Source organism: Erinaceus europaeus, chromosome 18 (assembly GCF_950295315.1).
Source record: "Erinaceus europaeus chromosome 18, mEriEur2.1, whole genome shotgun sequence".
NCBI lineage: Eukaryota > Metazoa > Chordata > Mammalia > Eulipotyphla > Erinaceidae > Erinaceus > Erinaceus europaeus.
The window spans coordinates 38,464,728-38,480,753 of NC_080179.1; the positions used below are offsets into that span (position 1 = coordinate 38,464,728).

Consider the following 16,026-nt stretch of genomic DNA (forward strand, 5'->3'; position numbering starts at 1 on the left):
ATAAAGAATTTTGGCCCATACTTCCAGAGGGATGAAGAATAGGGAAGCTTCCAATGGAGAGGATGGGACAAGGAACTCTGGTGGTGGGAACTGTGTGGAGTTGTACCCCTGTTATCTTACTATCTTGTTAATCATTATTAAATTACTAATAAAGAGAAAATGAGCCCCCAAATAAGAGGGGGCCGAAACCCCCACTGCAGGTGCGACCACTTGCTCTGCGGGTTTTGAACTGGCCCCTCCCCCTTGTCCAATGTTAGGCCTACCCATGTCTGGGGAGATTACTGGGAAGGAGGACTCGGACCCAGGGCCGGCGTCGCAGTCACCGCCGTGTCACCCGGGGACGGTGTCACTGGGGTGTCCCCGAGCCCCAGGGCCCAGCTCTTTAAAAGGCCGGGTCCTGCCCGGAGGGGGCGGGCTGGAGGCGCTGACCGCAGCCGGAGGCCCAGCCCTCTCCCTCCCCCTGGCGGCTAGTCACTCCCTGGGTCCCCGAGGCGCCTGGCCGCTAGCTCCGCCTCCGCCAGTCTGCGGGGCTGCGTGGTGTGCGGCGTGGAGCGGGCGCCGGGCGCTGGGTGCTGGGCGCTGGGCGCTGGGTGTTGGTGATCGGCCCGCCGCCGGGCGAGGCCTGAGCCACCATGGCCGAGATGGGCAGCAAAGGGGTGACGGCGGGGAAGATCGCCAGCAACGTGCAGAAGAAGCTCACTCGAGCTCAGGAAAAGGTGAGCGACTCGGACCCGGGCCTCCGCCCTGTCCCTCACCCCACCCCAGACACTGCTTTTCACCCTGGGCGGAGCACTGTCACCTTTCGGCGCCCGCTACTTCCCAGGGGCCACTGGGCGCGCCCCTGGGTGCTCTGGGTGCCCTCCTGGCTCCTGGCTCCGGAGGGGGCTGCAGAGGGGTCGCTGTCCCCCCGCCCTGGCCCAGGCCTCTTTGTACCTAGGTGGCTCCGGCTACTGCTGGGTGCTGAGCGCACCCCCTTACACACCACCCCGAGGTCGCGGGTGAGGAGGCTGCAGGGCGAGGTGGCCCCCGTGGACACGGCTGGGATGGGGGGGCGCCCTCGCACCCAGGGCGGCTGAGCCCCGCGAATTCCGGGGTGCAGGCTCCAGGCCTGTGGGCGCTGCCTGCGCCGGCTGTGCCCTCCCCCCAGCTCCCTCCACCCCCCACCTGCGGGCTGAAAGGATCGGGTTTCCTCACCCAGAGGCGCCCGAGGGCTGGAGGCTTCGGCAGGGCCCCCGGGGTGCGGTGGGGGTGGCGGGCAGGGGGCCGGCGCCCTGGGAGGTGCCCTGTCTGAGCTCTGGCCCCGCATTTCCGGTGGCCCAGGAGGGGTTGGCGGTCCTGGGTCCCCGAGCTGGGGGGCCGGGTGGGGCACTGGTGGAGATGAGGGGCTGCTGGCTTCTGGTGGGGGGGCGTGGAGGGCGCCCCCAGAAAACACGACCTCTCGAGAGGCCCGTGGGTGGGGGTAGCGGTGCGGGACGCCCAGTTCTGGCTGCAATGGAGAAGAGGAATGGGGCGGGGGGGGGGGCGCCCTCGCCCCCTGCTTTGGAGCCCTGGCCACCTTTGCCTGATAGCAATGGATCAAGCCAGCTGCTGACGCCACTTCCCCTGCTGACTCGACTCTGAAAACTGAGATTGCAGAATCAGGGCCGTGCCCTCGGTGCCCCCCGCCCAACCACCCACACCAGGCTCTGTGGGGCACCCCCAGCCCGACGCGTGGCCCTAGTGGGGGTCTAGGAGACTGCCCCACACCTTTCTAAACAGCTGTGACTGTTTATAAACAATGACTTTTGCAGCTGGGACCTGCAAGCTCCCGAAGGATACAGACACGTGATGGGAGGGGGAGCGTTTAATTTTCCCTGCGCCTCCCCCAGTTCGGATGCTCAGCCCTATGGCGGGGGTGGGGGGGACGAATTTCAGGGGCTGGATGGGTGTGCGTGGAGGGGCGGGCCCTCCGCCAAGCTCCAGACGTGGGCGGCTCCAGCTGCTGGGTCCCTGCCTCCTGGGGTCAGAACTCCACTGGCTGGGGGGCTGGGCAGGCTGCAGTCTCTGGAGGTCGGGGTGGGGGCTGGGCAGAGGCATTACCCTTCCTTCCTGCCCCCTCCCACACCTTCCCTCATCCTGCTAGGTGCTTGGAGCTGGCTTCTCTGGGCCTGAGCCTGTTTCCTGCAGTTCAAGGGGTGGGGAAGATGTATGGGAGGCCCAGGGTTAGCGAGACCAGCTCCCTGTCCCCACTGCAGGACGTCCAGCCCCGCCCTGGCTCCCCTCTGCCTCCCTGCAGCCCCCTCGACCCCAGGTTGCCAGGTGTCTACAGCAGCACCATTCATGGACTTGAGGGGCTGGACACTATATGACAATATGACCCATCTCACCACCTACTGAGCTGCCACCCCTTCCTCTTCACCCACAGAGCACTGGGCTCCAGCTGAATCACTTGGATGTCAAGGCTGGGTGTCATGGATCTGGGGGCCCCTGGAACTGGGGGGGCACGGGGCTTAGTTTGCTGCTGTTTTCAGGCCCAGAGGCACCCAGCTTGGAGAACTTGGCCTCAGTGTGGTGACACAATGGTCTTCCTTGGTGAGGGTATAGACAGAACTCTCAGGGAAGGGACTCTTCTCTCTGCTTCTCCCCCAGTGACCCCACAAACATCCCCCAGAAGTGAAGTGTGGTGGTGGTGACTGTGGCAGCTCTCTTGTGTCCATCCCTCAGCTCAGGAGCCCTGCCTGCCTGCACCACTGCCTTCGACACTCCCTGAGGGTAGGCACTCAGCAGCCCCCAGAGAGGCTGAGTGACTTAGAGCATTGGGGGCTGGGTGCTGGAGTCCTGCTGCAAGCCTGTGGGCCTGTGGCTGGGTGGTTGGTGCCACAAGCACCCCTCCTCTTGTGCGGCCTGTCCTGCCTACACGTATGGCCAGAGCCTGCCTGGTCTTGGACTGAGCCCAGGCTGCAGTGCTGAGGGGATGCACTTGCTCTGGGTGGCATAACACTGTTGTCCTATGGTCCTGTGGCTTCTGGCCTTGCAGGCTTAATGGTTTTGCAAAAGACTTTCATGCCTGAGGCTTCCAGGATCCAAGTTCAATACCCTGCACGATCACAAGCTGGAGCTGAGCAGGGCTGGGGGCGAGGAGGAGAAGGGCATAAAAACACAAGGGAGGGACTACTGGCATCTGCCGGCTAGGCAGGGGTGCTGTTATCTCTCAGTCGCCCAATGTTCCACAGCCACTACTGTGCAGTGCTCTCCTGGGTCTCGGACCTGGGGCGTCCTGAGTGCATCGTCCCATTGTGCCTGGCTAGTTGGATCCTCTGTAGATGACTGTCCATTTTTGGGTCTGAGAAGGGTGACTGGGCAGAGACGATTTTGGGTGGTGCTGGGATCAGATGACAGGAGGATTAAGGTTTGGCAGACTGGGCCCCCTTGGGGGCTGGGGTGGTGGAAAAGAGGGGACAGCTGGGGTGGGGGCAGGGTGAGGTGCACTGCCCAGAAGGTCTGGGGGCTTGGGCCTGGGGGCTGCTGGCTGAGCACATGGAAGAAGACCCCAGCATGAGGGGTGTGTCTCTCAGTCTATCCTGCAGTCTGTCGGCCATGGGCTGGCCTGGTGGGGAGTCGTCAGGGCTCAGGGCTGGCAGTGGGCAGTGCAGGCCGAGCTGGCACGTTGGAGCAGATGCTCACTGGAGGGGAGGTGCCACAGTTATTTATAGAACCCTGTCACTGCTGTGCTAGTGCCATGCTCATGCTCATGCTCATGCTCGTAGGGTGGTCAAGGTCTGCCCTCCCAGCCTTCCCCCAGTACAGTAGCCATGTTGGCTGTTACGGCCAACCTGTATCCTTGCGGGAGGTTTCAGAGCCACTGCACTATGCCAGGTTGGCTGGAAGCTCTCTGAGGCCCAGGGCTGGCTCACCTGCCTTCTCTCTTGGCCCGTCCTAGGTGTCTCCTGCTCCCACAGCCTCCATCCTGCTCCCAGCTTGGCAGCCATTTCTGCTCCCACATGGCTGAGAATTTGCCCTGATCTTCTCTCTTGACTGCACCCATGCTGTTTTTTCCCTTTTAAATATTTTATTTATTTAACATTTTAAAATAAAATTTTATTACTGATTTAATGATGGTTAACAAGATTATAAGATAAAGGAGTCCAATTCCATACAGTTCCCACCACCAGAGTTCTGTACATCCCCTCCACTGGAGACTTCTGGGGAGTCTGGCAGGTGGTGCACCCGGTTAAGTGCACATAGTACTATGTGCAAAGATATGTGCAAGGATCCAGGTTTGAGTCCCGGCTCCCTACCTGCAGTGGGGACATTTTACAAGCGGTGAAGCAGGTCTGCAGGTGCCTCTTTCTCTTCTTCTCTTCCCTCCTCTTTCAATTTCTCTCTGTCCTATACAGTAAAATGAAAAAAAAATGTCTGACAGAAGCAGTGAATTTTTACATAATGCAGGCACTAAGCCTCAGCTATAATCCTGGAGGGACAAAAAAAAAAAAAAAAAGAAACTTACCCATTCTTTACCCCTCTGAGAGTATGGACCAAAATTCTTTATGGGGTGTAGAAAGTGGGAAGACTGGCTTCTGTAATTGCTTCTCCACTGGATATGAATGTTGGCGGATGGATCCACATCCCCAGCCTGTTTCTATCTTTCCTTAATGGGGTAGGGCTCTTACTTAATTTTAATGAAAGATACAGAAGGACAGATACACACACACACACACACAGAGAGGCCAGAGTCTTGCTGAGCTCTGGCTATTGGCAGTACTGGGGCTTGAACCTGGGAGCTTCGTGGCTGAGACATGCCAGCCTTTCATAATCCTTATGCTGTGTGCCCTTCCTCTGTTTCTTACTCTCTGCCTTCCTGCTCTGTGTCTCTTATTTCTGGCTTTGCACACAGGCTTTTCTGCCCCTCTTCAGTTTCAGTCTGGCTTCTCCCGGAACCCCAGTTACTGACATAGATGATCCCTTTTGTCCATGGAAGAGGGGAGTTTCTGAGTGGCCCACATTTCTTGTTGGGGTGTATGTGGAGGCTGAGTGGGCATCTGACTAAAAAGTGTGGAGACATGGCCCATGGGCTTCTTTGGGTTCAGGGGACCTTGAGTGGCCTGGCTCAAGGCAGGGCTCCCAGTGAGGATGAGAAGTTGGGTGAACTGCCTTGAGGGGCGGCTTTGGGCGCTTAAGGATGGGAGTGGCCAGCTTACCTGAAGACATGGGGGTGGGGGTGGAGGGGGTGGGGAGGTGGGGGTGCTGGGCTGTGGCAGTAGTGGTGAGTTTGACTGGGAGAGAGGTGTTTAGCCAGCTTTTCCTGACTTCTGAGTGGAATATATGTATGGACAAATTGGGAGATATCTATATATGTATTTAAGATCTGTGTATCCTCATCACATGGATGGATTCCCAGAGGAACAGAGGTTTGAGCTCTTTTCCTTTCTTCTTCACACAAGACCATCTAGAGACCCTCTCTTCACCTTTGCTTTCTGGTGCCCAATCAGGTCCTTGTCCCAGAGCAGGTGTTCTCAGCCTAGCACCTCCTTACAAAAGGTACAATGAGGACAGCATGAAGAAACAGCTTCTGTCCCTTCCTTGGGCCTCAGTCCAAGGCCTGAGCTTGCATGGTTCTTTCTTTCTTTCTTTCTTTCTTTCTTTCTTTCTTTCTTTCTTTCTTTCTTTCTCTTTCTCTCTCTCTCTCTCTCTTTCTTTCTTTTCCCTTTTGTTGCTCTTTTTTTTATTGTTGTTGTAGTTATTATTGCTCTTGTTATTGATGTTGTCATTGTTGGATAGGACAGAAAGAAATGGAGAGAGGAGGGGAAGACAGAGAGGGAGAGAGAAAGAGAGACATCTGCAGACCTGCTTCACCGCCTGTGAAGTGACTCCCCTGCAGGTGGGGAGCCGGGGGATTGAACCGGGATCCTTAAACCGATCCTTGCACTTCGCACCAAGTGTGCTTAACCTGCTGTGTTACCACCTGACTCCCAATTGCGTGGTTCTTTTCCCATGAAGCCCTAAAATTGCCAGGTCTTATTCTGGTTGTTAGACTTCTCTCTCTTACTGTAGGGGAGAAGGTTCTCTATATTTATGAGAGTGTGTGGGCTAGGCAGGCAGGTAGTCCTGGTTCTCGGCCTCCTGTGGGGGGCCCAGACACATCCGAGGTCCTCTCCAAGCCCCGTTTCTTCATCTCTACAGGAAGGGTGAGAATGGTTCTGCTTATGTTTGTAGTGGAGAGTGAGGTCTCAGATGCTGGCTCTTGGGGCAGAGGAACCCACCTGGGCCCCCTCCCCGCATACTCCCTCTCTTCCCCAGCCTCTTCCTGGGAGTGTCCATTACAGGTCACTGGAGATGGATAATCCCTGCCGAGTCCTTAGCTGATCAGGGTTTAGGATGTCCCAATCCTGGGCTGTTGTGAGTGAGTGAGTGAGTGTGTGTGTGTGTGTGGTGGTAGGCAGCTTGCAGTGAGAAAAAGGCCTTGAGCTCAGGCATTAGAGAGTTCTGGAGTGAATCCCAATGATTTTTCACGTAAACACCATGGTCCTGGGTGAACTATGTTAGGCTCACCACTGAGAAGAGTATTGGGGTTTGCTTATTCATTCCTATATTTCCAGAAGAAATACCAAGCCTCTACTGTGTGCTGGGCTCTGCTCTGGGGATGGAGGATGAGGAGCAGAATGAAACCGAGCTCCCCCCCCCCCCCCTGGGAGGTCTGGCATTTTAACTGGGGGAGACAGGGAGGAAGCAAGCCCAGGTTTGGGCAGCGAGGCAGGAAGCAGCCTGAAGCATTCCCTCAGTGGGAGTGGCTGATAGGTTTGGCCTTTCCCTGAGCTCTCGACCCCTATGGACTGGACATGAGTAGGTGTGGATGGTGTGAGTGGGCAGGATGGGTGGTGGGAGACAGCACAGAAGGTTCTGGTCTCCAGGTGAGAGAGTGAGAGAGTACCTGTGGGGGGAGGGCTTCCTGGTGGATGCCACCCTGGTATGTTGGTTTTTTTTTTTTCTTTTAAATATTCTTAATTTTTTATTTTTATTTATTTATTGGTTAGAGACAGCCAGAAACTGAGGGGAAGGGGGAAGTAGGGAGAGAGAAGGACAGAGAAACACCTGCAGTACTGCTTCACCACTTGTGAAGCTTTCCCCCTACAAGTGGGGGCGGGGGCTTGAACCCAAATCCTTAGGCATTGTAACACATGAGCTCAACCAGGTGTGCCACCACCCAGCCCCTGTTGGGTTTTTCTAAAGCGGCTTCTTCGGCAAGTCTCCTTTTGGGATTAAAACAGTAAAGGGAAGGATACTAATGCTTAAGCCACTCAGTAGCAGGGAGCTGAGGGAGGGCAGGTCTGGGCAGATGTACCCGGGACAGGCAGAGCCTCTTTACCGAGATTTAAAAATGGGGAATTAGAATTTCTTGCTTCCCATCCACAGCCCCAACCCCCCAAAAAATTAAAGGAAAGAAAGAAAAAAAGGAAAAAAGCAGCAAAGCTGGCTTGTTGTGGCAGTTGACTGCAAGGTTTTTCACACTGAGCAGCAGCTGAGCATGCTAGAAACCACCTGGACCCCACACTCTACTTCAGTGTGATAAAAACTGCCGCAACGGGGCTGGGTGGTGGTGCACCTGGCTGAGTGCACATGCTACCACATGCAAAAACCTGAGTTCAAGCCCCCCATCCTCACCTGCAGGAGGAAAGCTTCATAAGTGGTGAAGCAGGGCTGCAGGAGTCTCTCTCTTTTAAAATTAGTTAATTAGTTAATTAATTAATTGGATATATAGAGAGAACCAGACATCACTCTGGTACATGTGCTGCTGGGGATCGAACTCAGGACCTCATGCCTGAAAGTCCAGCACCTTATCCACTGCATCACTTCCCAGGACACTCTGTCTCCTTCTGTATCTCCCCCTTCCTCTCAATGTCTGGCTGTCACTATCAAATAAGGATAATAAAAATAATTACACATGCACACACACATAGTGTGATAGAAAGATACAGAGAGGGAAAGAGAGAAAGACACATGCCAACAGCACCACTTCATTGCTTCAGAGCTTCCTGCAGGTGGGGACTGGAGGTTTGAACACAGGTCCTCCAGCATGGCTAACATATGTGCCACCATCTGGCTCCCTGGGCAAGTCAGCTTGAGCTCTCTGAGAAGCTGAGTTCTTTGCTTCCCCGCCCCAAGATGGTGTGTGTTGGAGATGTGGTACAGATTAAATGGATACTTGCTGGGGACACAGCTAGCCTAACCCCAGGCCTGGGACTGCCCCTCAGAACACAGGCCCTGGACATGGCAAGGGTTATGTGCTGGCACTTGAGCTCCCAGGGCCGCCCTGAAGAGGCTGCCACCTCCCAAACATGTGCACCATTATGGCTCTGCCTGGAGTGGGCTTTGTGCCAAGGGCCAACAGGGGTCGAGGCTGGGGAATTGAGTCGAGAAACAGGCTCTTCCTGTCCCAAGGAAAGCCGTTGTCAAACACTAATTCAATAGTGAGAACTCTGACTTACTGCAGACCTGCTGAGCACTAGGCTCTCATTCCAAATACCCTTTGCTGCGACCGGCTGAGGCCACTGTGGTTCCCAGTTTACCAATGAGGAACCCAAAAGTGGGAGCAGTGGAGCACTGAGCCGTGCCAGCTGTCTGGGTTTGCCTCCCTCCAGGGGAAACATAAGATATGCCTCCAGGGAGACCCCTGTAGGCAGGTCAGGGGGTCAGACCACAGGCTTTGGTTTCTGACAGCATCTCTCTCTTCCTGGGTCCAGCCTGGGTTTTAGGCTTACATGTTGAGTTTTCTCCTATAGTGGGCTTGATGTGTGTATGTGTGTGTGTGTGTGTGTGTGTGTGTGTGTGTGTGTGTGTGTGTGTGGTGGTGGTGGTGGTGGTGGTGGTGGTGGTGGTGGTGGTGGTGGTGGTGGTGGAGGGCACCAGGTTTCTAGAGGAGAATCTAGCGGCAGAAGCTCCCATATGCACAGCAGGACCGATGTAGCCATGTGGTGTGTGTTCTGAATGTGACAGTTCACTACTGCACCCAGCTGATCCAACATGAAAGGTCTCACTTTTACCATGAAATTGTATCTATTTTTCACGTTTGCTGCAAGAAACACTTCTTCTATGAAACTGTTCTTTGGGAGAAGTAGTCAAGTTGCTTATGCCCATGTCCACTCCTCCCCACTCCAACTCTCTTTCTTTCTCTCTCTCTCAAGACAGACATCTGGTATGGAATCTCTGAGTCTGGAAGTGAGGGTGAAGTGGGAAAAGCATCAGCTGTTTATGTCTGAGGCTCAGAGATTGCAGGTTCAGTCCCTGGCACCCTCATTTGTAAGAGCTGGTCAGTGCTCTGGTGTCTCTCTCTCTCTCTCACCGGAAAAAACCCCTGTAAACAAACAAACAAACATGGATATTCGTCCTGGGATCTTGCACAAACAAACATGGATATTCATCCACCCCTGCAGTGGGCATTGTGGAGCAAGGTACCTGGGGCCCAGGCCATTCTGAGTAACCCAGATTTCACTCCATGTAAAATGACATTGGGCCATCCTGGACCTAGATCCTAGCTCCACGGCAGGTGCAAGGTGAGGGTGGGTGGCTGGGGCCCTCAGAATGACTGGGATGCTATGTGCAGAGGCTAAGCCAAGGGTGCGGGCTAGGTCCCCACTCCCGAGGCTGCCTCAGGGCAGGTAGTGAGCTGCAGTCGAGCTGCAGTTGTGGCCGGCTCTGCAGTGAGGGGCCCAGCTGAGACTACAGCTGGCTGGGCCAGTGTGAGTGGGAGGTAGGCTGCAGCAGCGGGAGGCCTGAGGGCTGCGGGCTGCGGGGAGGGATCTGCCCGCCCCAAGCCGCCCCACTCACAGCTCCCAGGGCACCTCTGTAGGGCAGCTTACATGAGCTGCCTCTCTTCGGATGCTGAATCAGTTCCTGGAGGCTGTGGTGACATTATTATTATTATTATTATTTAATTATTATTAGTGATTTAATAATGATTAACAAGATTGTAAGATAACAGGGGTGCAATTCTATACACTTCCCACCACCAGAGTCCTGTGTCCCATTCCTCTCCATTGGAGGCTTCTCTATTCATTTTTTTTTAATTTTATTTTTTACCACAGCACTGCTCAGCTCTGGCTTATGGTGGTGCAGGGGATTGAACCTGGGATTTTGAAACTTCAGGCATAAGAGTCTCTTTGTATAACCATTATGCTATTTTTGCTTGCCCTTCTTTTTTTTAATTTAATTTTTAAATTTTTTAGTGATTTGAGGACCTAGTGGGGGTTGTACTGTTGTGTGGAAAACTGAGAAATGTTATGCATGTGCAAACTATTGTATTTACTGTTGACTGTAAAACATTAATCTTCCAATAAAGAAATAAAAATGTTTTAATGATTTAATAATGATGAATAAGATTGTAAGATTACAGGGGTACAATTCCAGACAGTTCCCACTACCAGAGTTCCATGTCCCATCCCCTCCATTGGGAACTTCCCTATTCTTTATTCCTCTGGGAGTATGGGCCAAAATTCTTTATGGGGTGCAGAAGGTGGGTGGTCTGGGTTTTGTAATTGCTTCTTCACTAGACATGGGTATTAGCAGGTGGATCCATACTCCCAGCCTGTTTCTATCTTTTCCTAGTGGGGCAGGGCTCTGTGGAGGGGAAGCTCCAGGACACAATGGTGAGGTCATCTGCCCAGGGAAGTCAGGTTGGTGTTATGGTAGGATATAAAGCAGGACAAATTGTTTAATAATCAGGAACCTAAAGGTAAGAATAGAGCAGATGGAACTAAGGGTCTTTGTGTGGGAAGAATTAATATTTTTATTATATTTATTTTTTTGTTGGATAGAGATAGTCAGAAATTGAGAGGGAAGAGGGAGACAGAGAGGAAAAGAGACAGAAAGAGACACCTGCAGCCCTGCTTCACCACTTGCAAAGCTTTCTCCCTGCAGGTGGGGGCTGGGGGCTTGAACCTGGGTTCTTGTGCACTGCAACATGTGCAACACCCAAGCCAGGTGACCTTATTTACTGGCTGCCCTGCCTTTGTTTTTGGTCAGGAGCCTGAGGTGCAGAAAGCACTGAGGACCTGTCCTGCCTGGTACACACGGCCCTGGGAAGCTCCCCATTGGACCTGAATGTTTAGGGAAGGCTTCTTGTAGGAGGTACCACCTAAATTGGGCTTGCAGGGCAAAAGATGAAGGTCATGGGTGTAAAAGTTGGAGCTGGGATCAGAGGAGATCAGGCTATCTTGGTGGTGGTACTGGGGGTGTCAGGAGGGGCCAGTAGGCTCTGCCCCAGACTCTTATGTATCCCTGGCTATTCACTTTTCTTCTGACATTGCCTGAGCTGTTTATCTGTCACTACTTTGTGCCTACCTGAGGACCTTTCTGGCTTTGTGAGGAAGAGGAGGAGGAGGCCAGGGATGAGGGAGTTAGTTCTGAGTCCCCTGAGGTCATGAACTAACCTTGACCAGATTAGCATCCATCCAATCATGTCCAAGAAGGGCTGGAGAAGAACTCGCTGATTGTTCTGTATCTGGACCAAAAAGACTGGTGCACTTCCATTCTCTCCCATCATGTGCAAATCTGTTTCTCTCTTTTTCTTTCCTTCTTTCTTCCTTCCTTCCTTCCTTCCTTCCTTCCTTCCTTCCTTCCTTCCTTCCTTCCTCCCTCCCTCTCTTTCTTTCTTCTTCTTTTTTTTTTTTTTTTTTTGCCTCCAGGGTTATTGCTGGGGCTTGGGCCTGCACTATAAATCCACTGCTCCTGGAGGCTATTCTCCCTCCCCTTTTTTGTTGCCCCCCTTTTTTATCGTTGTTGTGGTTATTATTATTATTGATGTCGTTGTATAGGACAGAGTATAGGGAGATGAGGGAAGACAGAGGGGGAGAGAAAGATAGACACCTGCATGCCTGCCTTGTGCAGCGACCCCCCTGCAGGTGACTCGAACCGGGATCCTTACGCTGGTCCTTGTGTTTTGCACCATGTGTGCTTAACCTGCTGCACTACTGCCCGACCCCCTCTTTTTTTTTTCCAGAGCACTGCTCACCTCTGGTGGTGCTGGGGATTGAACCTGAGACATCAGAGCTTCATTTTGCACAACCACTATACTATCTCCCCAGCTCCTGCAGGTCTATTTCTATGTCTGTTTGAAGGCCCCAAGGTGACAGTGGACTAGCTAACCCTTCTCCCAGGTACCCTATGAAGATCAAGGCATGGACCAGATGGCCATAGGGTGGGGGCTTCCCTAGTTCCTGGGCCAGACAGGCTGGGCTCTTGAAGCAAGAGCGGAGATCCGGGACTGGATTATCAAAATCAGGCAGTGTGATTGGGGCTCAGGGGTGGCTCAACCCTGCTGGTGAAGGCACTGGGGTTTCTAGGCAGACCTGTGTCTGGAGGCTGTTTGTTGAGGAGATGCCAGCTGACTGACCCACCATCCAACTGACCATAGATGGACTGACTGACCTGGGAGGGGGCTGGATGACAGAGGAGCCTTTGCTTGCCTGGCCCCCTTTTCCAACAGCTACTGCTACTCTCTTTGAATCCTTTGCTCTGCTCAGCTTCTCCCCAGGATGCTGCCACCATGCTTGAGTTCCTGGCGAGCCTGGGCCTGTCATGGCAACCTGGAGACAAACTAGGCAATGGAGCTCTGCTGGGAGAGACCCCTCAAAGGGGCTTCCCACCCTCACAGCTTGTGCTTCTCTGCACGGAGAGGACAGCAACTGTTTCTCTCTTTCTCTCACTCTTTCCCTTTCTCTTTCCCTCCCCTCCCCTCCCCTCCCCTCCCCTCCCCTCCCCTCCCCTCCCCTTTCCTTTCCTTTCACAATAAACTCTGGTTCATTGTGGTGTGGGGCATTGAACCTGGGACTTTGGATCCTCAGGCATGACAGTCTTTTCGCATAAACGTTATGCTATCTACTCCTGCCTGGCATCAGCTTTCTAAGGACATCTTCCAGTCTATTGATAAACTAGCTCTGGGATGAGATGCTGATGATGGGGGCAGGGTGAAGGGAGAGAGAGAGAAAAAAAGAGAGACAGAGATAGATAGATAGATAGATAGAGTGGTGGGTTGTGAGGGGTGTGGGCATTAGCTTTAGATAGATAGATAGTGGTGGTGGGTTGTGAGGGGTGTGGGCATTAGCTTTTAGTCCAGAGCACCGAGAGCTGATTGTACAGAGCAGAGAGACTGAATGGGGCGAGTTGAGTCTTCAAGACAGGAAGACAGGCCTCAGCAGAGAGAGGAACAAGTATGGCCCCAGCCCACAAGCCTGCTCTGGAGGCCTGGTGAGTCGTGCCCTGACCCTGCTGTGAGCATGGTGAGAGTTCCTACATCACCTATGAGTGAGATAGCCTAGGAGGAGTCACAGATGGCCGATGCTCATGTCCTATCCTAGCAAACACCTTGGGAGGCCCCTGAGAACCATTAACAACTGAATACATTCTAAAGGTCTTCACTGACTTGGTCTGGGTGGTGGCGTGCACCAGGTTAAACACACACACTACAGTGTGCAAGGACTCAGATTCAAGTCCACCTGCAAGGGGAAAGCTTCAGAAGTGGTGAAGCAGGTCTGCAGGTGTCTTTCCTCCCCCTTTCTGTCTTCTCCTCTCTCCATTTCTCTTCATCCTATCTAACAACGACGAAATCAACAGCAACAACAATAATAAAACAAGGGCAACAAAAGATGAAAATAAAATAATAAAAAATTTAAAAAAAAAGATCTTACTGACTTCATTCAACAATCCATGAACCAGTCTAGCATCCAGTCTAGCAGAGACAGAGAGGTACTTTGAAGAACTGTACAAAAGTCAAGACTGACAGGTGAGAGAGACACCATGCTTGGAGGAGCAGGCTGGTCGTGACAAGGTCATTTTCCTTTGGGGACGATAGAGGCTATTGTGCAGCCAACGTCACTTGTGCTGACCTGCTGGGGCTCATGTGAGGTGGCTCCAGCCAGGAAGGTAAGCTTACCGAGGCCCTATCACCAGCTCTATTGACTGTGTGAAAGAAAGAGGCTTGGGGGAGTATCTCATTTATTGGGGAGTGGATTTGGGTTAATATAGAATGTTAAACAAAGAACATTTTTCACATACGCCAAAATTCACAGGTTTCTTAAAGGTCAGCTTGCCCCCCTATGGTAGGGGGTTGGTATGACAAGAGTTGATGTGATATTGTCAAAACAATCAGTCTCCTGATGCAGGCATTTAATTATCCAAAGGCATTTGAGAGAAGAATAGGGGTTGAACCAGTAAGGTGAGATGGAGAAGGAAGAACAAGGCTTGATGTAAATTAAGGACATCAGGAAATAAAGTTTTGGGGGCTTTTCAGTGTATGACAGGATGTGTTCTTCCTTTGTGATCAAAAAGTGAAATGTATGTGTGAACTTTGAGTGAAAGAACCTTAAAGCAGGCAACCATTTGGCTGACAGCAGGGGGAACTAAGAGGGAGAAGGTGTAGGCTTTTTGTGAACTTGGGAGTCTAACAAGGGGGAGCTGAGTCTGCAAGACTTTTCCCTCTTGGCTCATCTCTATGGAGAGAGGATAACAAGAAGGGTGTCTTTATAGACCTCCATCCAAGGATGGAGGGAGCTTCCCTAAGCTCTACCAAGTTTTCACATAGTCCCACACTGACCAGGTCATTCCTGGCCGACTGGTTGAAGGTCTCCTTTCTGAAACAACTGGAGCTCTAATGAGGTCTGGGTTTGGTGAATTGGCAAAAGTGACTCCATCTGGTGGCTGTGGTCCTGTTTTTTTGAGAACTCACTGATGTGTTTTTAGTTGTTTGTCTTTGCTGATGACAGGATTCTTTTTTTTTTTGTTTCTTAAATTTTTATTAGTGATTTGATAATGATTAACAAGATTGTAAGATCACAGAGGAACAAGTCATACAGCTTCCACCACCAGAGTTCCGTGTCCCATCACCTCTGTTGGAAGCTTCCCTATTCTTTATCCCTCTGGGAACATGGACCAAAATTATTTATGGGGTGCAGAAGGTGGGAGGTCTGGCTTCTGTAATTGCTTCTCTGATGGACATGGGTGTTGGCAGGTGGATCCATACCCCCAGCTTATCTGTATCTTTCCCTAGTGGGGCAGGGCTCTGGGGAGGTGGGGTTCCAGGACATGTTGGTGAGGTCGTCTGCCCAGGAAAAGTCAGGATGGCATCATGGTAGCATCTGCAACTTGGTGGCTACTTGCACTGATGTTTTTTTTTGTTGTTGGTATGTTTCTAGTTCTGCTTCTGGGATCCCTTCTGTTACATTGCTTGACATTGTGGTCTATTTACATGGTCATTCTGTTACATTGGTTTGGTCTCATTCCCCCTGCCTCTGGGAGATTTTGGTTTAGTCTTTGCCTTTTCGCGCTTTTCTCTTCTCCCTGCCCCCTATCCTAGATACTTCTTGAGTTCCTGACTCGGCCGCCCGAGGAGAAAGATGCAGGACAGATTTGGGTTGTGATTAGATTAGATTAGATTTGTTTTTCAACCATTCGCTCGTGAATAAAGAAATATTGCTTCTCCGCTCAGCCGTGTGTCCCTGGTCATCTGTCTCCCGCCGCAAAGCTAGCCCGGCATACTGGCGCCCTGAACTTTGACTGACATTTTTTCCTTTAAATATCCTGGGAAACCTAATTGGGAAGTGGTATTACTCCCCTTTGGGGGAGTCAGTGCCACCTTCAGGGGGTGATGTAATGAAGTGTGGGGTTGGGAGGTGGGGAAGGGTCTATCGTTCCAGGTGGGTTCAAGATCTGAGAGTTCAAATGTAGGAAATGGCCTAGAGACGGGAATGAGGACTTTCTCCCATCATTCATTCACTCACTTATTCACTCATTCATTCATTCATTCATTCATTCATTCATTCATTCATTCCAGGAAGCCTGATTTGCATCAGGAGAGCATAAGACTGAGAAATCTGGGCTGAATTCTTGTTTGGCCACTGAACCGCGTCATGCCCATCTGGGACCTGGGGACCAAGTCCTGTCTGAGTGAAACAGATGAGCTCCAGGGCTCCGCACTTGCTCATGGTGGGCTGAGTTCTGCGGGGTCCAGCTGGATGGCTCTCTGCAGGGTAGGGCAGGGCAGGGCAGGGCAGCCTTAGC

The 16,026-nt window shown here is 52.4% G+C and overlaps 1 protein-coding gene across 23 annotated transcripts in view; it reads left to right on the forward strand.

Moving 5' to 3' along the window:
* Positions 1-474: 474 nt before the first annotated feature.
* Positions 475-16,026, forward strand: part of BIN1 (bridging integrator 1) — a 79,027-nt gene continuing 63,475 nt past the window's right edge. For 3 of the 23 annotated variants that reach the window (XM_060177951.1, XM_060177952.1, XM_060177945.1), the window contains exon 1: positions 479-716. In XM_060177951.1, the coding sequence (XP_060033934.1) occupies positions 633-716 (84 nt within the window). In that variant the 5' untranslated portion in view covers positions 479-632. Of the gene's footprint in view, positions 717-16,026 lie in introns of all 23 variants that reach the window. The other 20 variants (XM_060177944.1, XM_016193244.2, XM_007534716.3 and 17 more) reach the window with 11 other exon arrangements.